This window comes from Perognathus longimembris, chromosome 8 (genome assembly GCF_023159225.1).
Source record: "Perognathus longimembris pacificus isolate PPM17 chromosome 8, ASM2315922v1, whole genome shotgun sequence".
Classification (NCBI taxonomy): Eukaryota; Metazoa; Chordata; class Mammalia; order Rodentia; family Heteromyidae; genus Perognathus; species Perognathus longimembris.
The window spans coordinates 13,014,095-13,041,893 of record NC_063168.1 but is presented as its reverse complement, the minus strand read 5'-3'; the positions used below and the strand labels follow the sequence as shown (position 1 = coordinate 13,041,893).

General features: G+C 43.0%; 1 protein-coding gene across 1 annotated transcript; it reads right to left on the bottom strand.

The window, feature by feature from the left end:
* Window positions 1-392: 392 nt before the first annotated feature.
* Chmp3 (charged multivesicular body protein 3) lies at window positions 393-27,544 on the bottom strand. Its single transcript, XM_048352544.1, has 6 exons — window positions 27,367-27,544; window positions 16,107-16,167; window positions 12,824-13,003; window positions 5,233-5,354; window positions 2,843-2,957; window positions 393-920 (listed from the first exon to the last, which is right to left on the bottom strand). The coding sequence occupies exons 1-6, from the start codon at window positions 27,409-27,411 to the stop codon at window positions 775-777; spliced, it is 669 nt and encodes a 222-aa protein (XP_048208501.1). The 5' UTR covers window positions 27,412-27,544; the 3' UTR covers window positions 393-774.
* Between the last annotated feature and the right edge of the window lie 255 nt (window positions 27,545-27,799).

The following is a 27,799-nucleotide window of genomic DNA, read 5'->3' as shown; positions in this document are numbered from 1 at the left end:
CATGACAACAACCACAACTTGCCTGTCACCGGTCAGAAGGTGCCGATGGTTTAAGCCCAGGTCCTTGCTCACGATACAGCCGGCAGCTCGCTGCAGGCTCGGGCGGAGAGAGGCTGGAAATCTCACAGCCATCTGTTCTGCAGGCGACTTGCGATGGAAAGGACCGAGTGAGGCTGCAGCCCGCATACACAAGTGGGGCACAGCACTGTCATCCCGACAACAGAGGAAGAGGCACAATTCACAAGCACCCTTTCGGTGAGTCGGTGGACCCCACAACATGTCTACAAAGGCTGGGGAATCGCATCCCATATGCTGGCTACGACAACCTCTTCTTTCCAAGGCCAACACGGGACAACCTGAGTTCATTGCACATGACAATCTACAATGGGACCAAGAGTTAAAGCAGAAATTTATTAAAGTCCTTTTATATAGTGTTTTACACGCACATCAAAAAAAAATGTACAGAGTCCTCAGTGTTCAGGCAATCAACGCTGAGAATAGCTTCGTGAGAAAATGGATTTCTTTGCCCTTCCCCCAGTAAAACAGTACTGCTGTTTATCTTCCTGGAAATGATGCATTTAATCACATCACTTTCAGAAGAACAATCCCTCTGAGATCCCAAAACCTCTGCAGAGAGTGAAGAGCTATTAGCACAAAACACAGTGCTTGACAGAGGTGTAGTGCAAGAGAAACATGAGGCGGCGGCTCTCGGGAGGCTCGTGCGCACGCGCGCTGGCGAGGCTCGCAGGGAGCCGGCACGTTCTGCTGGGAGCCTTAGCTTCGCAGTGTGGCCAGCCGGGACTGCATGGCTTCCAGCGCCTCTTCCTCCTCCTCCTCCTCCTCTTCGGCAGCTGCTGCTCCTGCAGGTTCAGGCTCAGGAAGAGCATCTGTCACTTTACTGGGTGCTTTGCCCAAGGCCCCTGAAAAGAGAGCGAGCGAGCAGATTCACAAGGGGGCCTCCGTCTTCCTGCCCCTTGCTTCTTGGGCCAAAATGGCATGACACAGAGGATACTAAACAAGGGAGCATTGTGACCCAGCAACCTGGCATGATGACAAAGTTGTAATGACTTCTTTTTTGAGAGGTGCTCTTGCGGTTTCCCTTGGTGGTCTACAACCCCAGCCTCCTAGGTAGCTGAGTTCATAGACCCAAGTAACAACAATTCTAAGGATTTTAAGAACCCCAGATCTGCTGGGCCATCGTGGCATGTTGCTTAAAATTCCAGCTATTCAGGAGACTAGGAACTGCTGAATCCAGATTTTTTTTAAATTTTTTATTTTTTTTGCCAGTCCTGGGCCTTGAACTCAGGGCTTGAGCACCACCCCTGGCTTCCTTTTTACTCAAGGCTAGCACTCTACCACTTGAGCCACAGCGCCACTTCTGGCCGTTTTCTATATATGTGGTGCTGGAGAATCAAACCCAGGGCTTCATGTATACGAGTCGAGCTCTCTTTCCACTAGGCCATATTCCCAGCCCCCAGATTTTTATTTATTTGTTTATTTAGGTGATGAATTGGAGATGAGAGTCTCACAGACTTTCCTGCCCGGGCTGGCTTTGAACATGATCCTGTTTTCTGCCTCCTGAGCAGCTGGGATTACAGACATAAGCTACGGAAACCCGGCTTAAGCCCAGATTTTGAACAAGCCTGAGTTCTAAAAAAAAAAAATCTTGGTTCCAAAGCTCCAAATCTAAATCCCTAAAAAAGATCTATTTAATTTTAAATTTCTCTGAATAAAATTAACTTGTTAGCCAGACACGGTGTTTATATCTGTATTCCTAGCCCTCAGAAGGCTAAAGCAGGGAGACCACAAAGTTCAAGTCTAGCCTAGGCTACAAGACAAGATCCTGTCTCAAAAAACCAGAAAACTAAAAGACAAAATTGTCTTTGAATCTTCAAAATTTTCTTGGTACTTGTTCTCTGTTCCAATAACAAATTTTTGGACAAATGAAATAAAAATTAAATCCCACTTTGTTTTTTGGTAGAAGGCTTGAACTTGGATCCTAGGTGGTCCCTGAGCTCTTTCTTATGCTCAAAGCTAGCACTCTACCACTTGGAGCCAGTGCCACTTCCGGTTTTATGGTGGTTAACTGGAGATAAGAGTCTCCAGATTTTCCTGTCTGGGCTGGCTTTGAACCATGATCCTTCAGATCTCCTTCTGGGTCCATGTTTTTATTAAACATAAAAACTCCAAGAGGGGACGGGAATGTGGATTTGTGGTAGTGTGCTTGCCTAGCATGCACAAAGCCCTGGGTTCAATTCCTCAGCACCAATAAACAGAAAAAGCCAGAAGTGGCGCTGTAGCTCAAGAGGTAGAGTGCTAGCCTTGAGCAAAAAGGAAGCCAGAGACAATGCTCAGGCCCCCAGTCCAAGCCCCAAGACTGGGAAAAAACAAAACAAAACAAAACAATAAAAACAAAAACAAACAAACAAAAAACACCCACATCTCTAAGATGGTTATTTTGCCCTAGTTCTGCAATAAATAACTGGCATCTTCTAAGCTTAAGAAAGCAAATGTAGGGCTGGGGATATGGCCTAGTGGCAAGAGCGCTTGCCTCGTATACTTGAAGCCCTGGGTTCGATTCCCCAGTACCACATATACAGAAAATGGCCAGAAGTGTCGCTGTGACTCAAGTGGCAGAGTGCTAGCCTTGAGCAAAAAGAAGCCAGGGACAGTGCTCAGGCCCTGAGTCCAAGGCCCAGGACTGGCAAAAAAAAAAAAAAGAAAGAAAGAAAGCAAATGTAGACTAAGGTTGTTTGAGAACTACTACATGAAGCTTCTAGCTAACTAATAATTGCAGCAAAGGGGGGCCTAAAAGGAGGGGAGAGAAAGCCTCATAACATACCTGCGGTAATTTCAAACAGGATTTTGTCTATTTCCATTTCTGCTTCCTCCTCCATTTCTTCCTGGTCATCCATACTTTCAAAGGTATCCTCTAACATCTCTTCTATGATGCCAGCCTAAACACAGAAAAACACGGTACTTTCTTTGACTGTTAAAATCTCTTTCTAACTGACAATCCTAGATACCACTTGGCCCAAACTCTAAGTCCAGTCATCCAGGACTGACTTGGAAGACAAGTGGGAAATACTGGACACCATCCTCTCTGCAGGAAAGGCTTGGCTCAGAGGGAAACAGCTCTCCAAACTTAGCTAAAGTTGGGGAGGGCTGCTACTGGGTAGCAACAGCACTGTGGAATAACTGCAATTGTAATGGCAGCACTTGAGAACAATCTGCCTACGGGTGAGTGTATGCCCTAACCTCATTTGGGAAATATCTCCCCTAACATGGCCAAAATAATCTATGACCATGGGGTATACAATGTGGTATGAAACTTTCAATTGGAGCCATGGAGGCACTATAACCACAGTCACAAGCAGAACGGACTTGAAGAAAACACCAGCATGTTCAGGTTTACACCTGCTGGCACATACAGAGTTCATCTGCCAGGTCTGTAAGGATCAATCACATTGTCCAAGTGTGATCTTCAACACCTAGGAAGAGTGTTTCTACAGCCAATATGGTAAGGCCAAACAGATACTCTCCTGGCAGCCTGTAGCTAGCTGCTCAGCCTCCTTCCTTCAGAAGGCAGCAAGATCACTGCTGGGCGCAGCAAATAACTCTCCATTATGGGCCGGACAGCCAGGCTCTGCAGCCTTCCCCCCTAGCAGTGTTGACTCCCAGATGAGGTACTGAGTTTTGTTATTAAAGCAAAGGTCAGAACAACAACCTTCACTGTCAAAACACAAACATTCCTGGATGGAAAGAAGTAGAAAGGGTCTAAGTGACTGTGGAGGGAGGGGGTCAGAGGAACACAGGATTCAGGCTTCTGAGAAGCAGCTAGAAAAGGAAAATCCTGACAGCTCTGCAACCTGAAAGAACTGAGCTCCCTGCTCAGTATCTTAGCACTGTGGTACTAAAGAAGCAGAAAGCCACAGGTGACAGCCTGAGTCCTGGTTCCCATGGGAGTATGATGCTCACTCACTATAATGAAGTCAGACATAAACTGAGCCCTTTCACCTGTCTGTTTTTCTGCTTCTAGAACCTTGAAGTGACTTAAAATTTCAGATCTTTTCCCAACCCAAAGATACAAATAGACAAAATTCCTATTCATGGTTTGTAAGACTGAGCCCTACAGCCTTGCTAAAATCAAAGTCATCTTAATGCAGGGGGGGCTGTTCAGCAAATAGCACTTGAGAGGCTGAGAAAGGAGGATCATGAGTTTGAGGCCAGTCTGATCTGTCTCAAAAACAACAACAATAAAAGAGATCTAATAAATACTTGTTAAGAGATTAAAAGAACCTATTAAAACCTAGTCATTACAGCCTTTCACATTCGTTTATTTATTCATTTTGGCAGTGACAGTACTCAGGTTCTGAATGCAGTTATTAGGCAGACACTCTACCACTTGAGCCATGTTCCACATTTATTCAAGCAGCAATCATTCATCAAAACTATTCTGTATGCTATATACCAGGCACTGGCAACAAATGCAGTAACTAAGACCATGTCCTAGAGCTGGGTATAGTGACTCATACCTGTAATCCCAGCTACTTGGGAAACAGATTAGGAGGATCATGTTTTGAGGACAGACCCCTAACTCAATAAGCCAGGTGCAGTGGCCCACAGCTGCAATCCTATCTACAAGGAAGTCTGTAGAGCAGGTGGATTATAGTCTGAGGCCAGCCCCAGATCCATTTTGAAAAACAAAGGAAAACAAAAAATGGCTGGGACCTAGTTCAAGTGATAGTGTTAGGACACAGTCACGTTCATTTGTTTAATTATCATCTATGGCTATGCTTACACTGTAGGAACTGAGTAGGTACAACAAGCATATGGCTAATAAAGCATAAAAAGTATTTATTATTCTGGATTTTATATAGAACATATTGCAAAGCCATACTCCTTGACAACATCCTTGCCAGCTACAGGAATACTACCTTGAAGCAGAAAGTGGAGCCAGGGTTCTTCCCTTCTTGCACATACTAGAGTCGGCAAACCCTACCTGCTTGTGTTCTTTATGACTGACTGATGTCCCCTATAGTATACTTGTGCTACTTATAAACAACATCTGACCATGCTCAGCTCCAACAGTGTCAACCAATGTTAACAGCAGCTCCTCTATCATCAAATGTAGCCAGTTTCTCTACTCCCACACAGCCCATCCCTTGTCCCTGCTACTTGCTGATAGGACTCTCAGTGGGTGGAAGGACCAGCAGTGCTAGCCTAGGTCACCTTCATCATCTCTTTGGACAGCTCCCTCATGGTGGCCTGGATCTCAGGGATCTTCACAAGACTTTGCATGGCCTTCATCACTTCTGTGCTCTTCTGCAGGGAGCCAGCCACTCGCAGGACCGCTGAAAGGGAAAGGCTGCAGTCAGGATGGGTCAACAGGAAGAAAACACAAGAGATGACCAATTATGAACCATTCCAATCAAAGGGAGCAGTAGCAAGTGAGCTCACCACCACACACGGATGTGTCTTCAGGGTGCTAGATGGGCAAAGGCTTGTTTTTCTAAATTCCCAGGGGAATACCTGGGATACTATTATGTGGAATCCCAGAGAATTCATACCACTAGATGCCTTCTGAAGGCAAGCCAGAATACTTGCTGTTCATCTTCAGTGAAAGAAGCAATCTCACTATGACCCTTTGGTAGGAGAATGGATAAGATGTGGTATATCCAGACAACAGAATATTACTCAAAGTAAAAAGAAGTGAGCTAATAAGAGGTAGAGATAGAGGATTGTGGTGAACACCAACAGGAAAAATTTCAGAGATGCCTATCTCCATAAACTGGAAGCAAAATGGGGATTAAAGTGTGGCTCAAGGGGCAAAGTGCCCATCTTACAAGCAAAAGACCTGAATGCAGAGCTCAGTTCTACCAAAAATAAAGATAACAAATAATCTAGGCTCTAGTGGCTCATGCTTATAATCCTAACTACTCAGGAGGCAGAGATCTGAGGACCGTGGTTTAAAGCCAGCATGGGCAGGAATATCTGTGAAACCTATCTCTGACCACCAAAAAAAGCCAGAAGTGGCACTGTGGCTCAAGTGGTAGAGTGCTATCCTTAAGCTCATGGACAGTGCCCAAGACCCGAGTTCAAGCCCTAGGACCATGAGCATGCACACATATACACAAACACAAACACATAAAAATAAAACACCCAACCCTTTCTAGTTACATAACATTTTAATGAACCCAGATGCTATTTAAAATACTAAAAATGCCCTAAATAGATCATTTAATCCCACTAACACAAAAGTTGGCATGGGTGGCTTACTATTAAAGCACTGGCCTTCAAGAACCAAGAACACATTTAGATACTACAGTGTGAGTGACATCAGGGTAGTGGCTATGTACCACTGGGTTATCAACAAGCTGGGAACAAAGACTGCATTAGTAGTTACTAAATGAACAGCTCAATCACCAAACTACAAACAAAGGACTATCTAGTGGCACAAAGTCCCAGAAAGCATTTATTATAGTAAAATAAAATATCTACCTAAAATCCCCCAAATCAAGTATTCAAAGTGTTTTATATTTAATCAAGTTTTAAAATACCAGAAAACTGTCAGAAGCCAGTGGCTCATGCCTGTAATCCTAGCTACTCAGGAGCCAGTCTGAGGAAGAAAGTCCATGAAATACCAATAAACAACCAAAAAAGCAGGTGTAGAACTGTGGCTCAAGCAGTAGAGTATAAGGGACTAATTTATTCCCAATACTTAGCATTGTGCCTGACATACCTGATACTCATATATGTGTTAAATAAACCAATAAATGAAAAATATTAACTAGAATAATATTGTGTGTGTGTGTGTGTGTGTGTGTGTGTGTGTGTGTGTGTGTGTTGGAACTGGACTTTAAACTAGGGCCTTGCACTTGTCTATGAAGTGTCCTACCACTTGAGCCACATGCTTCAGTCCTAAATTGTCCTAACAGAAAACATCGCTGAGGTGGTTTTCTAAAGACTGACCGCACCTACATAGAATGACATATCGAGTATTGAGTCGGATATATTTTTCTCTTTTTTTTGGTATATAAACAAAGAAATTCCTCAGGCTGCAAAAATGGGTCAATGATAGACCTCCTGTCTACCAAGCACAAGGTACTGGGTTCAAACTCCAGTATTTAAAAATATAAATAAAAACAGTTCTTAATAGAAATAAACAGTAACGGATTTCAGTGCCCAGGCCCAGAGTTCAATCCCGAAGAACAGCATAACAAACAAACAAACACATTTTTAACTAAAACAAAACAACTAAGAGCATCTGAAAACAAAGCAATACCACATTCCCATATCTGTCAGAGATAACACTGGGAAGGAAATAAAGGGTACTATACACATCATAAATATTGTACTATATTATAAACACCAAAGTTGGAAACAAAGTAGCTAAATGCACAGTTTCTTGGTCAGAAGATACAAATGCCAATGCAAACAGTCTAAAAAGAATAATGAAAGCAACTTTCTACCTATCACAGCTCTCATAGGAATTAACGATTAAATTAAAAAATCAGAAAGAGAAAATATTAAAATGGTTGATTGCTAACAAAGGCCAGGCAGAGCAACACACTCACAAACTAGATTGACAGTGTAGCTTTTAAAGCCAACTTTTTTAAATGGTCATCACAAACTGAATATGATTATAAGAAATATGGAATCCTAGATGACATTTCACAATTATAACCAAGTAAAACCTAGATAATGTAAAAGAAAAAAACAACTATGCTGAGCCTGGTTGCAGCACTGTATCTCTAATCTCAGCTACTCAGGAGGTAGAAGTAGGATTACAGACAGAGGCTACCCTGGGAAAAAGTGTGAAATCCTATTTGAGAAAGAACTGGAAGTGTACAAAAGGACTGGTGGTGTGGCTAAAGTAGCAGAGTGCTTGCCTAGCAAGCCTGAGGCCATGAGTTCAATCCTCAGTGTAGCTAAAAAACAATTTTTTCAACAAAAACACATTTAAATGTAGAGACATATTTACCACCATCTGCCTCCAGAATTTTTCTCATCATCCCACACTAAAATTCTGCTCACATGAAATCCTTCACTTCTGTTTCCCTGGCCCTCTTACGCCTAGTGATCACTACTCCACTTTCTGTCTCTCATTTGACTACTCTAGTACCTCAGGTAAATGAAACTACACAGTATTTGCCTTTTCTTCATATACTTCTCTCACTTGGCATATTTTCATGGCTCATTCATGTTGTGTTCTCAGAAATCCTTTCTTTTAAAGCTGAATTATATTCTATATTATGGTGAGGTGCTGGTGGCTCACACCTACAATCCTAGCTACTCAGGAGGCTGAGGTCTGAGTATTATGGTTCAAAGCCAATCTAGTCAAGAAAGCCGGTGAGACTCTAACTACCAAGAAAGCCAGAAGGGGAGCTATGGCTAACCTTGAGCAAAAAAGGCTCAGGGACAGTACCCAGGCCCTGAGTTCAAGCCCCAGAAGTAGAACAAAAACAAACATAAAATTCATGTTATGTATCCACATTTTGCCCATCCATCCATCCATGAACATTTGGACTGGTTCCATCTTTTGTAATTCCTAATTACATGGTGGAACAAGTATCTGTTTCAGTCTCTGCTTTCAAGTTCTTTGGGCATATCAAACTAGAATCAGAACTGATGATCATGTAGTAATTTTTGTGTTCCTGTCCCACTCTTGAACCTCTACCTTAATGCTCACCTCCAATCAAAACATATTCATTATTTATCTTTTTCTGCTAGGAGCTCCAGAAAGTTGTCAGTTGCCAAGTATCTATCTAATCATGACAATATATTAATAGCTGACAAGGTCTCACCTATTCTCCCCCTCCCAAAGCACCTGCAAATTTTAAGCAAAAAGAATGTCTTCAGCAAAGCAGCAATAAACAGGCACTGTGTCCCCTGACACACTTCAACACAAACACAGACCCCTTAGGAACTCAGGCTATACTGTTTCCACTCTCAAAGACTCTTCTCTTCTGACCCCTTCATGTTCAATCCTGTAACCCTTTCTCTGTATTTAATCTCTCAACATGCAACGCTCTACCGTAAGGCTGCTCAACAGCTCTCTCTGGGCATCTCTCAGGCTAGCACTGTGATTAGGGGCTCCGGAAGCAGGGCCAGATCTCAGAGCTAGATGGTTGGCCTCAAATGAAATTTTCTGTCTGTCTTAGGTCTGTTCCTCTCTTGAGTTTTCAGAATCTTTTATTAATGGCTCTGCTATCATTCCAGGCTCAGAATCTCAGACCTTGTTATCCTTCACTAAGTCTCATGTACTCTATATCCACAAGCTCTCCCTCTCCATTTTCACTCAGCTAACCTACCCAACCTCCCACCCCACTCCATTATGTCTTAGGCCTCCAATCTTGTGCATTAGACCCTCAACCTGCACACCAGCCAGGCCTTACAAAATTAGAATCCGTCAGCATACCTCTCAGAACTCCAACTCCAACTCACTTTTCCAGCTTTTCCTCCCACCTCTCTCCTTAGTGCACTGCTGTCAGAGCATTTGCTGAACACAACCTGGAATATTCCACCTGCGCCTTTGTGCACTTGTTCCTCTACTCAGATGCCTTTCTCATTCTCCTCAAAAAACCTTTCCTCTGAACTCCATCGATTTTATCTGCACCATCACTGCAGTTTGCCTCACTCTGAACTCAATCTGAAAGCCTGTCTCCTAACAGCTAAAAACCTGCCTGCACCACCCTGCTCGATACCTCAGTCTCCCAGACCTTCCACCTTCCTTTACTGTTGGGAATGCACTGTTCTTTTGGACCCCAGGGCTGCTCAGGCTAGAACCCTTCCCCTCCTCTGCAAACATACACACTCCATTTCATATTCCTCTCCAGATTTCATCAGGCCTCTTCAATTCTGCATTTCCCTATTGTGTAAGCCCTGACCAAAATGCTCCAACCCAAATCTCCTATGTAGCTGGGATTAGAGTCGTGAAACACCACACCCAGCTTGCTTCTTGATAAGAGGGTAACTTTTTTGCCTGGGCTGGTTTCAAACTGCCATCTCTGCCTCCTAAATAAAAGAGAACATAGGCATGAGCCACCATACCTAGTCTTTAAAAGATTCATTTACTCTTCAGAAACTGGTGGCTTATATCTTAATCCTAGGTACGTGAGAGGCTGAAATCCCGTTCTCAATTGAGAGCCAGACACAGTCGTGTGTACCTATTATCCCAGGTACACAGAAGAAGCCTAAAATGGTGGGATCACATCCAGGTGCTTGCCTGGAGAGGAAGGTGAGACAGGAAAGGAGGAAAAGGGGGAAAGGAGAAGGGAGAGAAAGTAGGGGGCGGGGGGGAGAACGGTGATGGAAGGAGAGAGGAGAGAGAGAGAACTAGAACAGAGTAAGGTGTGAGTAGGGAGAGTGCCTAGAGCAAGTGTGAGGCCAAGTCCAAGCTGAGTTCCATTCCCTCCCTGGAGAGAGATTTTTATTTAAAGAATGAATTAATACTTGTTTGGAGTTATTTGCCTGTACAGATTGGGGAAGGTTACCCTTATACCAGCCTTCCCTATCTTCTTCTTCTCTCAGTCACTGTTCCTCTCACCCTTTTCTTGAAAAAGAAGAGGAAAAAAGAAGGGGATGATTGGGAAAAGGAACTCTGAGAAATGATGCAAGGAACAAATCACTAATGAGTCAATCCTGAATTAAAAGCAGAGTAATAGTTTGGTTTTGTTTTTTTAAAAAAAAGGTGGTTCACATCTGTAATCCTAGCTACTGAGATTGAGAACTGAGAGCCACAGATCAAAGCCAGCCCAGGCAGAAAAGTCCATGAGACTGTTATCTCCAATGAACCAGCACAAAGGTGGAAGTGGAGCTGTGGCTCAAGTGGTAGAGCACCTACCTTGAGTGGGAAAAGCCAAGCAACAGCATGAGGTGCTGAGTTTACCTCCAGTACCAGTACCTTCTGAAAGGAGGAATAGAATGGGGAAAGCTGTAGCAAAACAATGGGAGGGGGTGACGTGTGACACTGTGCTTATAACATGACTTCTGGAATTAAAACCCCTTTGTACAACTACTTAACAAACATGAATTTATACATAAAATTCTGAAAATTAAAATTAAAATGGTCAAAATGAAGAAATTAAATTGGGAAATTAAGAGAAGAAATGGAAAATAAAGTTTAAGAAGTTTCTCAGAGAATACAAATGCAAAATTGAAGATGATGATGATAGTGTTTGGGATCCACATATACCATGTGCAAGGTAATGAATTAAACTTCAGTGAATAACACTGTCTAGAAGGACGTTATTGTTATCTTCACAAGAGAAAATAGAAATTTCAAAGAATCAGTTTTGAAAATCCAAACTGACTTGAAGTTTGCTGAAATATACATGAAAAATGGAAAGGAACTGTTTGTATACATCCAAGAACTGAAGTCCCCAGACTATAAGAGTCCACCCAGGAACAGATGGACAGAGCTTTACCTTTTTTTTCTTTGGCTGTACGGCTTGAACCCAGGGCCTGGGTGCTGTCCCAGAGCACGTTTGCTCAGGGCTAGCCCTCTACCACTTTGATCCACAGCTCTACTTCTGGCATTGGGGTGGTTAATTGGAGATAAGAGTCTGATGGAGATTTTCTGCCTAGGCTGGCTTCAAACCGCAGTCCTCAGATCTCAGCCTCCTGAGTAGCTAAGATTACAATAGGCAGGAGACACCAGTGTCACCTCAGAAGCATTATCTTTTAAAAATCCACATGGAAACATTTACAGATTAAATTTTATGTTGTGTTGGATTCCCCACAGGAAGTTACAGGAACTAGATGAAAATATAAATGAAGTAAAACCAGCCAACTTGAGACAGGGTCTCCTTATATAGCCTAGGCTAGCCTTAAACTCAAGATCCTTGTGCCCTTGCCTCCCAAGTACTGGGATTACAGGTCTGTACTGGTTTGCCAAGTTTGTCATATTGTTTTTAAACCTACGATTTAGGCATGTTCACAAATCCTATCTAAATGTTAAAATGTTGTTTGAGTTATAAACTGTTGAACATGAAAAAATACCTTTCCAGTCCCAAATAACCAAATAGTGGACTAGGTTACTCACTTGGCACGACCCTCTCAATTGAAACATTGAGTTTCCTAACTTGTGAGTGTGCCAGCTGAAGATACTCTTCAATTAAAAAGCTCTCCTGGCCAGGGTCCTGGTGGTTCATATTTATATTCCTACCTACTAAGGAGGCTGAGATGTGAGGATCCCTGGTCAATGACAGCCCTGTCAGAAAAAGTCTATGAGACTCTTATCTCCAATTAAACACCAAAAAGCTGAAAGTGAAGCTACGGCTCAAGTGGCAGAGAGCCAGCCTTGAGAGGAAAAAACTAAGGCAAGGGCTCAAACCCTGAGTTCAAGCCCCAGTACTGGCAAAAAAAAAAAAGTCTTCATATTTATAAATCCTTTCAATCTATATATCTGACAACCACATGATGTCATATAAAAGAAGAATGTGAGGAAGAATTAAGTGAAGTGTCAGAGATGAAGTAAAGAAAGAGGGAGTAAAAACCAAAGCCTCTTTTAAAATTTTGCCGAGGGCTGCTCTGAGCTTGGGACGTACGTAGTGAGGAGGCTCTTTTCTTCATCCTCCCTCCAAAAGCATAGCCAGTCTCTATTCCTATAGCACGATTCACACTTCCCATAACATTGTTCAATATATTCAAACTTCTAAACAAATCAGATTTCTATGTACATCGTTGTCATTATGACAGAAACACTGGCAAAACAACAATAATAAGTATGCTCCAATGAGGACCCTGTAAAAAATGAAACATGGAAAGCCATGTGGCCACTAACAGTGCGAGCGTCAGCACTTTGATGTGGCTGCCTCACCCAGCTGGTTCTTCATGCCCATGAGCACAGAGTTCATGTGCGCTCTGGATGCATACAGCTTGTTCACAGCCTTCCTGGACCGGATCATCTCCTTGGCCAGAACCACACAGACATCCTTCTGGCCCTTCTTGGCGGCGTCTTTCACAGACCGCTTCACTTTTTCTTCTTCTCTTTGGATATCTAGAGAGATTTAGAACAGAAGAACTCATACATACTGGAAGCTATAAATGGAGTAAAAATAATGTGGGGGGGGGTGTTTTTTATTTTTTGAAACAACACTTATCAAAGTAGTTTAACAGTAAAGAGCATAAACATATTACACCTGACAAAACTAAAAATGAAAGCCTTTGTGAGTTTGTCAAACATTTACTGGTGCCTGTTATAAGAAACTTGAGATGCATTCCGGAGCTTGTTATAAGTATCCTCACAATTATGTGATTAATAAATGGTTTGTAAAAACCTGCAAATTAAGGAAAATCTGAATATATCCAAAGTACTGCAGAAGCATCAACTAGAGGTAAAATAGGTCTGTATTATATGCTTTAAAATCAGTAGACTGTTTTCAACTTTACAAAAACAATAGTATTACTGGGTGCCAATGGCTCAAATGTATAATCCTAGCTACTCAGAAGGCTGAGATGTGGAGGATCATGACTCAAAGTCAGACTGGACAGAAAAGTCTGAAACTCCATTTTCAAAATAACCAGCAAAATGCCAGGCTGGAAACATGGTTGAAGTGGTAGAATCCTAGTCAAGCAAGTAAGCCAAGCCAAGTGTGAAGCCTTGAGTTCAAACTCCAGTGCTGCCATTGCCATTAAACAAAAATAAAAACAAAAACCTTGCGGTACAGGTTCAATCTCCAGTACCACAAACATATACATACACAAAATTCACCATATTACTCATTCTTGGAGACTTTAGTGGTTTATGCTTATTCAAATTGCTAATCAATAATCATTGTATCTAGCTTTAAAGCTTAAAACTCTATCCATTAAACAATAATTCCCCATTTTCCCTTCTTCCCCCACCCTACCTCTGCCAGTCCTGGGGCTTGGACTCAGGGCCTGAGCACTGTCCCTGGCTTCTTTTTGCTCAAGGCTAGCACTCTTCCACTTGAGCCACAGAGCCACTTCTGGCTTTTTCAGTTTATGTGTATCAAACCCAGGGTTTCATGCATGCTAGGCAAGCACTCTACCACTAAGCCACTTTCCCAGCCCTCCCCAGTCTCTTAACTACTCTACTTTGTCTCCATGAATCTGTCTGTGCTAGTAGTTCATGTAAGTGGAATCTACAGCATTTGTCTTTTTGTTGGCTTCCATCACTCAGCATAATGTCCTCAAGTTTTATCCATATGCAGCATGGGGCAGAACTTTCCTCCTTCCTTAGTAATATTCAAAGTATACAAGCCATACTATGTTGCATGCAACCTTTAGCTACCATGAATAATGCTTGTCCCTACAAAACAGCTTCCAGGCTTGTTTTTAAGCTTCTCTCATATGTATTTATGGTGCCCTTATTCTTTGCATTTATATTAAGATGTGACCTTTTCCTGGGAGTTGTTCTGTTTCCAGTAATTGTTCTTTGTCCAGCCTCTTGAAATTTCACTCTAAGCAAGCACATTGCTTAGATTAGTACTAAGGTAAAAACTAAAAACTGTCTGAAGTTCTTTGTCTGGATATGTTTCTCTCTGATACCTTTCAACTTAATGGAACTACAATTCTCTTCTTGGAATCCCATCCCATGAACTACACTGCAAAAAGCCAGAGACAAATTGGGGATATTTCTTTTCTTTGTGATCAGAATCCCACAGTGTTAGTTGTCCAAAACAGTGCTAGTTGTCCTTGCTTTTCAACCCTTTGCTTACAATCAAAACCAGTTACTTCATCATGGCTAGAATGGTATTCTCATCTCTCTCTTTTTTTTAATGGTGGTACTAGGGTTGAACTAAGGGCCTAGTATTTGCTAAGCAGGAGCTCTAACACTTGAGCCACTTTGTCAAACCATTTTTGGGTTGGTTATTTTCAAGATAGGGTTTTGCTTTATCCTGGGCTGGCCTGGACTTTGTTCCTTCCATTTGTGTTTCTCTTTCTGAAATGTTAGGTGTGTACCACGCCCCCAGCCACTGTGTTTCCCTCACTAGTTTGGATGACAGATGCACAACACACTACCATGCCCAGCCACTGATTGACATGGGTGTTTCATGAACTTTTATGCCCAAACCAGTCAAGAACTCTAACACCTCTTCCCCAACAACTCTACCTTAAAAATAACTATAAGCTTGAGCCTCAGTACTTGGCTCCAATTCTTTTAAAAAGTTAGTAACTGGAACACCTTTATGCTATTCTTCCTCAATCATAGCACCTTAATTTCAATTTATTTGAATTGCATTCCATTTGTTTATAGCAGAGGTTTCATTTGCTCTTATAAGACATGTTTCCTTTAATTGTCTTTTTTTTATACTGACAACAAAAAAGCAAAATAATAGCCAGGAGCCAGTGATTCATGACTGTGATCCTAGCTACTCAGGAGACTAGGTTCCGAGGGTTGAGGTTTGAAGCCAGCCCCAGCAGGAAAATCCATGAGATTCTTGTTTTGGGGTTTTTTTTTTTGGCCAGTCCTGGGCCTTGGACTCAGGGCCTGAGCACCGTCCCTGGCTTCTTCCCGCTCAAGGCCAGCACTCTGCCACCTGAGCCACAACGCCCCTTTTGGCCGTTTTCCATATATGTGGTGCTGGGGAATCAAACCGAGAGCTTCATGTGTAGGAGGCAAGCACTCTTGCCACTAGGCTATATTCCCAGCCCTCCATGAGATTCTTATCTCCAATAGACAACTCAGAAAGAGCTGGAAGTGGCTCTGTGGCACAAATGGTAGAGCACTAGCCTTGAGCACAAAGAGGCTAAGGGACAGTGAGTTCAAGCCCCAAGACAGGCAAAAAAAAAAAAGCAAAATAATTAGGACACCTACAGATTATTAGTATATGAATAAACTATCTTATGATGGCTAGATTATGTGTTTTTTTTTTTTTTTTTGGCCAGTCCTGGGCCTTGGACTCAGGGCCTGAGCACTGTCCCTGGCTTCTTCCCGCTCAAGGCTAGCACTCTGCCACTTGAGCCACAGCGCCGCTTCTGGCCGTTTTCTGTATATGTGGTGCTGGGGAATCGAACCTAGGGCCTCGTGTATCCGAGGCAGGCACTCTTGCCACTAGGCTATATCCCCAGCCCCTAGATTATGAACTGAAATATGTCAAGAAAGTATAAGACAGAAACACAGAATAACAATTTACCTCTTATTTGCCGGTCAACAACTCTCATTTCCTTTCTTATCTTCAAGGACCATTCATTAACCTAGGGCAAATTTTAGGTAAAGAATTTTAAGAGAAGCAAACAACCAATTTTAAACAATTTTGCATTAATTCTACTTTTTAGACACAAAATAAAATCAACTATTTTTTCCTTGACACCTTATTCATGAGCACAGGCAGTGCAAAAGTTTGTTAGTTTCAGGCAGGAAGAAGCACTCAGGAGTATGGTACTCTGCAGTTACGCAAACAATTTTTTTCCTTTATTGCTGGCACTGGGATTTGAACTCAGTGCCTGAAGATTATGCAACTTACTTGCTTAGCTGGTATTCTACCACTTAAGCCCATGCCTCTAGCCCAGCTTTTTGCAGGCTATTTTGGAGATGGATTCTTACAGATTTCTGCCTGGGCTGGCTTCAAACCTTGATCCTCTGGGTCTTGGTCTTCTAGGTAACTAGGATAATCAACATAAAGCAGTAGTGCCCACAAACATTTTTTTCTAGAGATGTGTGGACTAAGACTTTTTTTTTAAAGCACAAGATAATCTTCATTGAAATATAACTATTTCAAAAACTAGTTTACGTGTCATGTAAATTCATCTCTTCCTTCTCCCCTTTAACAATGCTTTCTCCATCTTGCACAAATATCCCACTAATCCACATCCCTTATTATCATGATATAATTCTCATCCAGTAAAAACCTATGAACACGAATCAGGGAGCCAACTGGAAATACTGGTGTAGGTGTTAACAGTAAATAATGCTGATGACCAAATTTTAATGGTACTATTGGGATTTGAACTCAGGGCCTTGCTAGGCAGACAACCTACCACATCCCTAGCACTTTTTGTTTTCATTTTTATTCGTGTTTGTGGACTTGAACTCTAGACTTCACTCTCTCCCTTATGCAATCTACTACTTGAGCCACAGATTTACTTCCTCCTATTTCCTGGTAAATTGGAGATGAGTCTTTGAATTTGTGAGTCCAGGCTGGCTCTGCCTCCTGAAGAGCTAGGATTACAGGCATGAGCCAATGGCACCCGGTGCTTTCATTATTTTTGATAAGAGTCTAGCCTTGAAATAGCTTGGATTATGATCTATTTACACTTCCTGGGATGACAGGCATGTATCACCATGCCCAACTTTTCTTTCTTCTGGTGGTTAATTGGAGATAAGAGTCTCAGACTTTTTTTTGCCACGGTAGTTTTGAACCACAGTCCTCAGATCTCAGTTTCCTGAGTAGCTAGGATGCAGGAGTGAGCCACCAGCACCCAGCTACCATGTCCAACTTTTTATTGGTTGAGTTGAAGTCTTGCAAACATTTTGCCTGTGTTGGCCTTAAAATGCAAGTTTCCCAGTTTCAGCTACCACACAGCTAGTCTAATAGGCATGGGGACTTAACTGCCAAAGTCTTATGCAAAGGCTGGGAATGTGGCTTAGCGGTAGAGTGCTTGTCTAGCATGCATGAAGCCCTGGGTTTAATTCCTCAGTACCATATAAACAGAAAGAGCAGGAAGTGGCACCATGGCTCAAGTGACAGAGCACTAGCCTTGAGCAAAAGAAGCTCAGGGACAGTGCCCAGGCCCTGAGTTCAAGCCCCAGCACTGGCAAAAAAAAAAGAAAGAAAGAAAAAGAAGAAGGAGGTCAGGAACAGTGCCCAGGCCCTGAGTTCAAGCCCCAGGACTCGCAAAAACAAACAACAAAGTCTTGTGCACACAAAGTTTTCTTTTTTTAAAAATTGTTATTGTCGAACTGATGTACAGAAGGTTACAGTTTCATACATTAGGCACTGGATACATTTCTTGTACTGTTTGTTACCTCCTCCCTCATTCCCCCCTTCCCCCTCCCCAACATAAAGTTTTCTAATTCTTCATTTTTTTAAATCGTTGAAGGAAAATCAGAGTTTTCAGCTGATTAATCAGTAAAAGTAAATTTTGTCAGGCCACTGGAGGGCTCACAGGTGCGCTGGAAGGCTTACAGGCACGGGGAATAAACCACCTTCCTACGGGGAAACACCACCTGCATCAACCCTTCCTAGAAGCACGAGCCTGAGACCAACTGGAACCACCCAGACTTGCAACACAAGCCACGTGCTAACTACCACCACCGACCAAACCACCTTTTGCTCCTGCCATATAAACCCTGCCTGAGCCAGGCCCAGGTGTGACCTCTCTGATCCCCGACCAGAGGAGCGCCTGGGAGTGTACTCCAATAAACTCTCTTTCAATCACCTCTACTTCTCTCCACACGCTCTCTCCCTGCCTAGAACCTTTCAAATTTCATTTGTGATCTTTTGGTAAAGGACTCATAAGAAGTTCAAAGAACTGACACTATCATTAAAAAATCCCTCTCCTGCAGGGCAGTGGTGGCTAATGCCTGTAATACTAGCTATTCAGGAAGCTGAGATCTAAGGATCATGGTTTGAAGCCAGCGGGGCAGAAAAGTCATGAGGCTTCTATCTCTAACAATGAATACTCAGAAAAAGCTGGAAGTGACGCTGTATCTCAAGTGATAGAGAGCTAGTCTTGTACACAAAGATGCTAAGGGACAGTGCCTAGGCCCTGAGTTCAAGCCCTAGGACCAGCAAAAACAAACAAACAAGCAAAAAACCCTCTTTGCTGGGCACTGGAGGTTCATGCTTGTTAATCCTAGCTACTCAGGAGGCTGAGATCTGAGAATCACATTTCAAAGCTAGCCAGGGTAGGAAAGTCTGTGAGACTATTATCTCCAATTAATCACTAGAAAACTGGAAGTGGCGCTGGCACTTAAAGTGGTAGAGAGTTAGCCCTAAACAAAAAGAGCTCAGGGTCAGTGCCCAGACCCTGAGTTCAAGACCCACAACCAACAAAACAAAATGAAACAAAGCACCAACCCTCTCCATTCCCAACTTATCTCAAAGAAATATTTCAACACTTAAGTCTAATGAAACAAAATAGAAGTGATTCTGAATCCTGTGCATTTATCCACAGAGCATTCCTCATCCATGACCACAGGAACTAAAAAGCATTTTTAAAATTTTCTATCTTTGGGTCCGGAATATGGCCTAGAGGTAAAGTGCTCGCCTCATATACATGAAGCCCTGGGTTCGATTCCTCAGCATCACATATATAGAAAAAAGCTGGAAGTGGCGCTGTGGCTCAAGAGGTAGAGTGCTAGCCTTGAGCAAAAAGAAGCCAAGGACAGTGCTCAGGCCCTGAGTCTATGCCCCAGGACTGGCAACAAAAACAAAACAAACAAATTTTCTATCATTAAGCCAGGCATCAATGGCTCTTGCCTATAATCCTAGCTATTCAGGCAGTTGAGATCTGAAGATCATGGTTCAAAGCCATCCCAGGCCAAGAAAGTCCATAAGACACATATTTTCAATTATTCAGCAATAAAATAACAAATCAAAACAAACAAAAAAAAAACAGAAGTGGAGGTTGGCTCCAGCTTTGAGTGTAAAAACCTAAGGGACAAGTCCTGGCAAAAAGCAAATGCTCAATTTTATGAGTTTCATGAAGAAGGGAGAACAAATTTGAACCATGAGTAACGCTTAACAAACACCTCCAGACCCTTCCTTGGCACATTTCGGTGTCAGAGTAAAAGTTAAAAAATGTTATAAAACCTTTTTTAAACCTATAAAATCAAAAGGAATTTTTCAAAGGAAAAGGATGCCTAAGAGAATTGGGAAAAAAAACAAACATCTAGTCATGTCTTAAACCAGTGCTTCTCTATCTGAACCACACAGAAAGGAACCTGGGAAACTTATTTATCAATTTATTTGAGCTGAAGCCCAAATAATAGGCAACACTTTAAATCTATTCCAATACTATAATGTTCTTTTATATTAAGAAATAAAGTTGAAGCCAAGCATTGGGGCTCATGCCTGTAATGCTAGCTACTCAAGAAGTTAAGATCTGAGAATTAAGGTTTGAAGCAGAAGTCTGTAAGACTCTTATCTCCAATGGACTACAAAAAGCCAGCAGTAGAGCTGTGGCACACGTAGTAAACCTCTAGCCTTGAACAAAAAAAAGCTCAAGGACAGCATCCAGACCCTGAGTTCAAGGCCCAGGACCGGCACCAAAATAAATAAATAAAAATTTAAAAAATATATCTTTTATTTATATTTATAACTTACATATACATATCTTTTTATTTATATAGTCATGTATATGTATATAGTCCAAGACAAAGGGCTCAAGAATATATGTATCAAAAAACTCTCATAACTGTAAAGATATTTACAATTTTAAAAGGAATTTTAAAACAGAAAAAAAAATGAAAAATCAACATTTGCTTAACCTAAATAGAATTTCAGTAACAGATGAAAGTCATTTTATAGTAAGGAATACAGTATAAATAAAAAACCAATTTGCAATCTAGGCAATATGTTGTGAAGTCATAAGAAATAGAAGGTTTCACATTAAGATATACCATTATTCAAAGCTGGGCCTTACGGTCAGGGTCAGGCTGGGCAGAAAAGCTTATGAGACCCCTTCTCAATCCACAGCTGGATACAGTGGCATGTACGCATCATCCTAGCTATTGCAGAGATTGGGAAGATCAAGAAAAGTCCCAGGCCAGCATAGACAGAAAATCTGTGAGACTCCATCTCAAAAGTCGGGTGTTGTGGCATGTGCCTGTCATCCCAACAATGACTAAAGTGAAAAGTAGGACTGTGGTCCAGGCAAATGCCAAGAGAGAACATGAAACCCTTTCTCAAAAATACTGGTGAATGGGCTGGGAATATGGCCTAGTGGCAAGAGTGCTCGCCTGGTATACATGAAGCCCTGGGTTCGATTCCTCAGCACCACATATATAGGAAAAAGCCCGAAGTGGAGCTGTGGCTCAAGAGGTAGAGTGCTAGCCTTGAGCAAAAAGAAGCCAGGGACAGTGCTCAGGCCCTGAGTCCACGCCCCAGGACTGGCAACAAAAACAAAACAAATAAAAAAAAAATACTGGTGAAGGCTGGGAATGTGCCTTACTGGTTAAGTGCTTGCATGCATAAAGCCCAGGGTTCGTACACAGGAAAAGCCAAAAGTGGCATTGTGGCTCAAGTGGTAGAGTGCTAGCCTTGAGCAAAAGAAGTGCAGGGAGGGGGCTGGGAATATGGCCTAGTGGCAGCAGTGTTTGCCTCATATACATGAAGCCCTAGGTTCGATTCCTCAGCACCACATATATAGAAAAGGCAAGGCCAGAAGTGGCGCTGTGGCTCAAGTTGGCAGAGTGCTAGCCTTAAGCAAAAAGAAGCCAGAGACAGTGCTCAGGCTCCAGGACTGGCAAAAAAAAAAAAAAAAAAGGTAAGTGCAGGGATAGTGTCCAAGCCCCTGAGTTCAACAAAAAACAAAAAACACCTAGCTACTCAGTATGCTAAGACCTAGAAGATGTAGAAGATGAAAGCTCTAGCCTAAATAGAAGAGTTTTTGAGTCGCCATCTCCAATTAACCAACTAAAGGCCAAGCTGTAGATGCATCTCAGTGGTAGAACATCTACATAGGAGCACAAGACCGCAAGTTCAAGTTCTAATACCAACAATATATCCTTATTCAAATTCATTCATAATCTACTGCATGCCAGGCAAACTAAGCAAAGGAAACTAATGTTAGTAAGAAGGCACTTTCTATAAACAGTGCTGAGAAAATGGTAACCATGGAAATTCAAAACTATACTCAAAGTAGAGCTGCAGCTCAAGTGGTAAAGCACTAGCCTTGTGCACAAAAAAGCTCAGGAACTGCACCAAGGCCCTAAATTCAAGCCCCAGAATCTGTACCAACAACAATAACAACAAAAAAACAACTCTACTCAAATTCTGTTTCTCAGTTCTGACACAGGAATTGAAAGATCTCTTGTGACTAAGCTTACCATTTTTCTGGATTCATTTTACAATTTTTCACTGCCTTGGAACTTTTAGTGATTCCAAATAATTGTATTTTTTTACTTAATTCTGCTAGTTACTTTCAGAAGAAGAGTTGGTTTGGTCCAATTTAGTCAGTCTATAATCAACCACATTTTTTTTGTGTGTGTGCCAATACTAGAGCTTGAACTCAGAACTGGAACTTGTTTTTTCAAGGCTAGCATTCTACCACTTGAGCCACAGCTCCATTTCCAGTTTTTGTTTTTTTCTTGGTGTTTAATTATAGATATGAGTACAATAGGCTTGCCTGCTTGGGCTAGTTTTGGACTGTGACCCTCAGATCTCAGCCACCTGAGTAGCTAGCTAGTCGTTAGTCTTCGTCATACCTATTCCAAAATTGTTACAAATTTCTAAACAAGCACCCATAACCTCAGAATGTCTGGTCTAATCTTAAAGTGGACCCGTAAAGACAGAGCAGGGCCAGGCAACAGTTGGTTCACATCTGTAATCCTGGCTACTCAGAGGCTAAGAGTTGGAAGACTCAGGTTCAAAGCCAGGCTGAGCAGAAAAGCCAAGACTCTGTCTCCAAACTAATCAGCAAAAAGCAGGGCTGAATGTATGACACAAGTTGTAGAACACCAGCCAAACAGAAAAGCCAACTAAGTGGGAAGCTGTGAATTCATACTCTAGTACTTCAAATAATAAATTGATTCATTAAAAAATAGGTTTCCCCACCAAGACTTCTCTACCAAACTGTCTGAGACGTCCCAAGGCAAAGCATTCCATCTGCAAAGGCTCCCAATGTAACTTGTGTTCCCCTGGAGTCTTTCTTCAATGACTGCTGTATCTTATGACTACTTGACCTTATTACTATACATTATTTAACAAACATTTACTTCGCACCTAGTCTATTCTGCATTCTATACTAGAGTTCTCATAATCCTGCTCTTACTTGCTTGGCCTAACCTGTCACCATGGCCTGTATGTATGGGACCAATCCAACACTATCATGGCGTGGCCTGGCTGCATCTGGCCCCAGCTTATCCTATGCCAGGACCACGTGCCTGTATATTCCAGTTCCCAGTGGAAGGCATAATGTGACTTTATCCCAACTGGAGTCATCTAGGGCCACGTGTAGTGCTGTGAGGCTAGTTATGTTGGAAAGCAAAGGCAGGAATTTCACAGCCCCAAGCCAGTTAGCACAAGACCCGACTTGAAAAACTAAAAGCAAAAGGTCTAGTGGCATGGCTTGAGTAGTACAGCACTTACGCAGCAAATTCAAGACCCAGCCCTGGTTCAATACTCACTATTGAAGGAGCTATCCAGTTTAGACTAGAACATTTATTCAATTCCTTTTCAACTCTTCTTCCCTCTCTGCTAATGTTATCTTTTAATTTTTTTCCTATATTCAGCTTCTCTTATGAATATTTTATTTTCTAGCTTTAAAAAATGCCAAACTGTAATACACACTTTAAAAAAATGAATGAGCCAGGTGCTGGCAGCTCATGGCTGAAATCCTAGCTATTCAGGAGGCTGAGATCTGAGGATTGCAGTTTGAAGCTAGCCCAGGCAGAAAAGTCCCAGTGAAACTCTTTATCTCCAATTAACCACTCAAATACTGGAAGTGGAGCTGTGGATCAAGTGGTATAGCACTAACCTTGGGCATAAAGAAGCTCAGGGACAGTGTCCAGACCCCTGAGTTTAAGCCCCAGGACTGGCAAAAAAAAAAAAAAAAAGATAAATGACAGGAAGGTAAACCAATCCAAGAGCCAGTGAGTCCAATCTGCAGAAGGCTGAGATGTGAAGACTTGAAGCCAGCCACAACAGAGAAATCCTCAAGACTCTTTATCTCCAATTAACTTTGAAGAAGCAGAAAGTGGAGTGTGGGTCAAATGGCAAAACACAAGACTTGAGCAAAGAAGCCTGAATTTAAGCCCTAGTACAAGCAAAAATCTGTGCACGCCCGTGCGCACACACACACACACACACACACACACACACACACACACACGGAAACTAAAATAAGCTCGGATGGGGCTAACAAGAAGGGTGAGTGAAATATAGTTTGTTTGCATGAAGAAAAACTCAACAATGAAACCTGTTAAAATTGATTAGGACAGGGGCTGGGAATATGGCCTAGTGGCAAGAGAGCTTGCCTTGTATACATGAAGCCCTGGGTTTGATTCCCCAGCACCACATATATAGAAAAGGCAAGGCCAGAAGTGGCGCTGTGGCTCAAGTGGCAGAGTGCTAGCCTGAGCAAAAGGAAGCCAGGGACAGTTCTCAGGCCCTGAATTCAGGTTCCAGGACTGGCAAAAAAAAAAAATTGATAAGGACAGCTGATGGGATACACTGAATAGAGGTATAGAAATGTTACAACAAAACCCTTCCTTGTACAATGTAAGTTAAAAAATAAAAGTTAAACCAAGGGAAGGGAGTACTGGGGATAGTAACAAAGGAGAGGCTGATCAAGGTACACTGTATACCTATATAGACAGGTTAAAACCCCTTTTTAAAACACTTTGGTCACAGTCACACAGTGTAAGAGAAAGCCTAGCACTTCACAGAAGCTGAGACATTTTCCAATAAACTTAAGCAAGACTGAATCCTAACTGAACAGATACTCTAACATGCTGAGATGGAAATTAAGAGAAAATCTTGGTTAACAGTAGAGTCCAAACTTTTACTTCCCCAATATAAGACCTCCAGTAACTGTATACACGATATCCAATGCCAGACTGGAAATGGAGGCAGCATAAAAGGCATGATACTTATGAGTTCCAATTTTTGAAAAAAGAAAAACTTACTAGATTATAACTGCTTGTTCTCTAATTTATAAACTTGGGCAAATTTTCTGCCTCAATTCTACATCTGAAAAGTAAGGATAATTAGAGAGGACTGGTAGAGTACTTAGTATGAGTAGAGTCAACATGTTTTAGCTAGTAGTGGCAGGCAGCACTGATTAGTCTTTTACCAGCAGCATCAGCACAACCTGGGAGCTTATTAGACTCTAGAGCCCAACCCCAAACCTACTGACTCCAATTCTGAATTCTAACAAGATTCCTACTAAGTTTTATGCACATCAACGATTGAGGAGCTCATCCCTATAATACCCAGACTGGATCAAAAAACTCTAAACACCTTTATTTTATTTTGAGTTAAAGGTCTTTATATGTTTGTTATCCAGGCTGTCCTCAACTTGTGTTGTGTCACTGTACCTAGTATAAAATCCTTTAAGTGGTTTTATCTATTAAATTTTGGCCCCCAGTAAAATATACACAATTTTAATTAAGAAAAGATGTATAACATCATTTTGCAAAGAGTAGAACATTATGTAGATACATATACATTTTGTGGTATGTGTACATTTTAAGATGTTTGTTGTTGTAGAAGTTATGTCTTTAATGGTAGGGAAAAGCTGTTACCTTCAGTGTGTGACCTTAGCTTTGCTAATCAAAGCTTGTCTAAGAGTCTTGAGAAAGTACCTCATTACTGTTTAAGCTGGTCTCTACTGTACCTATTACCTGTATAACACCCTATTTTTTTTTTTGCCAGTCCTGGGGCTTGAACTCAGGGCCTGAGCACTGTCTCTGAACTTCTTTTTGCTCAAGGCTAGCACTCTACCACTTGAGCTACAGTGCCACTTCTGGCTTTTTCTATATATGTGGTGCTGAGGAATCAAACCCAGGGCTTCATGTATATGAGGCAAGCACTCTACCCCTAGGCCATATTCCCAGTCCCCACCTTGCCTATTTTTAAAGGATAAATATAATTACTGGGAACATAATGTCAACTTATTTTTCAATATGACAACCTGTCTGAGAAAATGGCAGTTAATGTATGAGACTGGTTTGTATGATAAGCCTACAGAGATGAACAAGATCACTTAGGAAAGGATTTTAGTGCTTTTGCAGCATGGACAAGTCTGGATGTTGTACAGAGTGGCCTCTCAAACATTAGTAAACATACTAGGGATTGTCTGAATGCAAAATCTGATTCTAGCCAGGCAAAGGTGGCTCATGCTTGTAATCCTACGCAGGAGACTGAGATATGAGGATCATGGTTCAAAGCCAGCCTGAGCTTCTGGTGGTTAATCTCCAAAAAAGTCGGAAGTGGAGCTAGCCCCCAGGCCCTGAGTTCAAGCCCCAGGACCAGTGAGTGCAAACACACATACACAAACACAGAATTTCAAGAAGCTCCAGGTAATGCTGATGCTGTTGGAACAAATATAAAGAATTAACCCTCTCCACCTACAGACTGGTCTGGTGGCTCGTGACTATAATCCCAGCTGCTCTGATAGCATAAATCAGGAGGATGACAATTGGAGACAGCTCTATCAAAAAGCAAGATTTCATTTCAATACATAAGCACTAGGTGTGGTGGCCCGGGTTATCCAAATATAAGCAAAGTCTTGGTTAAACTAAGTATCTACACTCCAGACCTGCCAAGACAAAAAGGCAATCCCCTAACTGAAAAATAACTGAAAGTAAAAAAAAAGCGGGGGGGGGGCGGGACGGGGAGGGGAGGTTTGGCTCAAGTTATATAGCTTGCCTAGCAAGCATGGGGCCCGAGTGCAAACCTCAGTACAGCCCTCTCCCCCCTCCATCCCCCCCCAAAAAAAAAGGAGAATTCGCCAACTCTACTAGTTTAAACTTTCCATCTTCTATTCACTCTGAGGTAAAAACAATTATTCTTACTCGGCAAGAATAAGGCTGAAAGAAGTTAACTTTCAAGAGATCGCAAAAGATGGGAGTCAAAACTTGGGCAGGCAGATCCTGGAGCAGGCAGGTACTTCAAACGCCTGCCCCCCGCCCGCTGCTTTAACTCAGTACACGGGCCGAGCTAAAGCTCAGAGCCGGGTCCAGAGCTACTTCCGGGCTGCGTTCTTCGGAGTCGGGTCCCCCGATGCTAACTAGTGCGCCGCTGGGGTCCACGGAAGTTGGTCGCGAGATGGGGGAGGAAGAGAGCGCGGCCCTACCTTCCCAGAGGTACCGAGACCACGTGTGCCCCCCCCTTGCCCGCCCCCCACGCACAGCGCTCCGGCCGGGGCCGCGAGGGGCGGGGCCGCCTGGAGAAAGGTTCCGGGCGGGCCGTACCACCGCGCGCGGGGCGGAGGGGAGGGGCCGGGCTCCGCGCCGCCGGGGTGCTCTAAGGGGAGGCCGCCCAACTCCTACCTCAGCCCTCGGCACCCACTCGAGAGCCGGCGGACCGAGGCTGTCGCTCACGCCGCCCCGTGCGAGCGCTCTGAGACTCTTCCTCTGGGCCCCTCGGTCGAGTGGGAGGCCCCGGAAATAGGGGCCGGGTGGTACCAGGCCAGCCCGGGAGGGAAGAGACGCCAGTCGGTTACCAACTCCGCGACGCCCCCACCCAAGTCCACCCACTCACTTGCCGCCGCCGCCACGGGCCTTACCAGCTCTTTGGGGGGCTTCTCTTGTGTTTTTCCAAACAGCCCCATGACGAACTCCAGTTGCCCCTTCCGGCTTTCCGTTCCCTGCGCCCGGGCAGGTCACCGGCAGCCGACGGGGCGGGGCGGGGCGGGCCGAGAGTAGGAGTCCCGGTGCCCGGAGAAGGGCACGGCGTCAGGAGGCGTGGTGCGCAAGCGCGAGGCTTCTGCGCAGAGGAGGGTTGGGCGGTGTTCTTCAGCCCGGAAGGCTGGTGATGTTACAGGGCTCCTCCTGGGAAGGAAGACGGTAAGAGGGAATTGTGTCCATTTTAAGAGTCTCTTGGTTGCGCCATTGGCCTGATGGGTGCTGTGCCAGATCATCTGTCTCCCTACTCACACGTGTGTATTTACGACGCCGCTCCGGAGACCTCATGCCCCCTCTTTGTGACCTGCAGGCGCC

Coding starts and splice junctions, on each gene's coding strand:
- Chmp3 (XM_048352544.1), bottom strand. CDS start 27,411: ATGGGGCTGTTTGGAAAAACACAAGAGAAGCCCCCCAAAGAGCTG. Junction 16,168..27,366: donor AGAAGCCCCCCAAAGAGCTG/GTAAGGCCCGTG, acceptor AATTTGCCCTAG/GTTAATGAATGGTCCTTGAA. Junction 13,004..16,106: donor TGTTGACCGGCAAATAAGAG/GTAAATTGTTAT, acceptor AAATCTCTCTAG/ATATCCAAAGAGAAGAAGAA.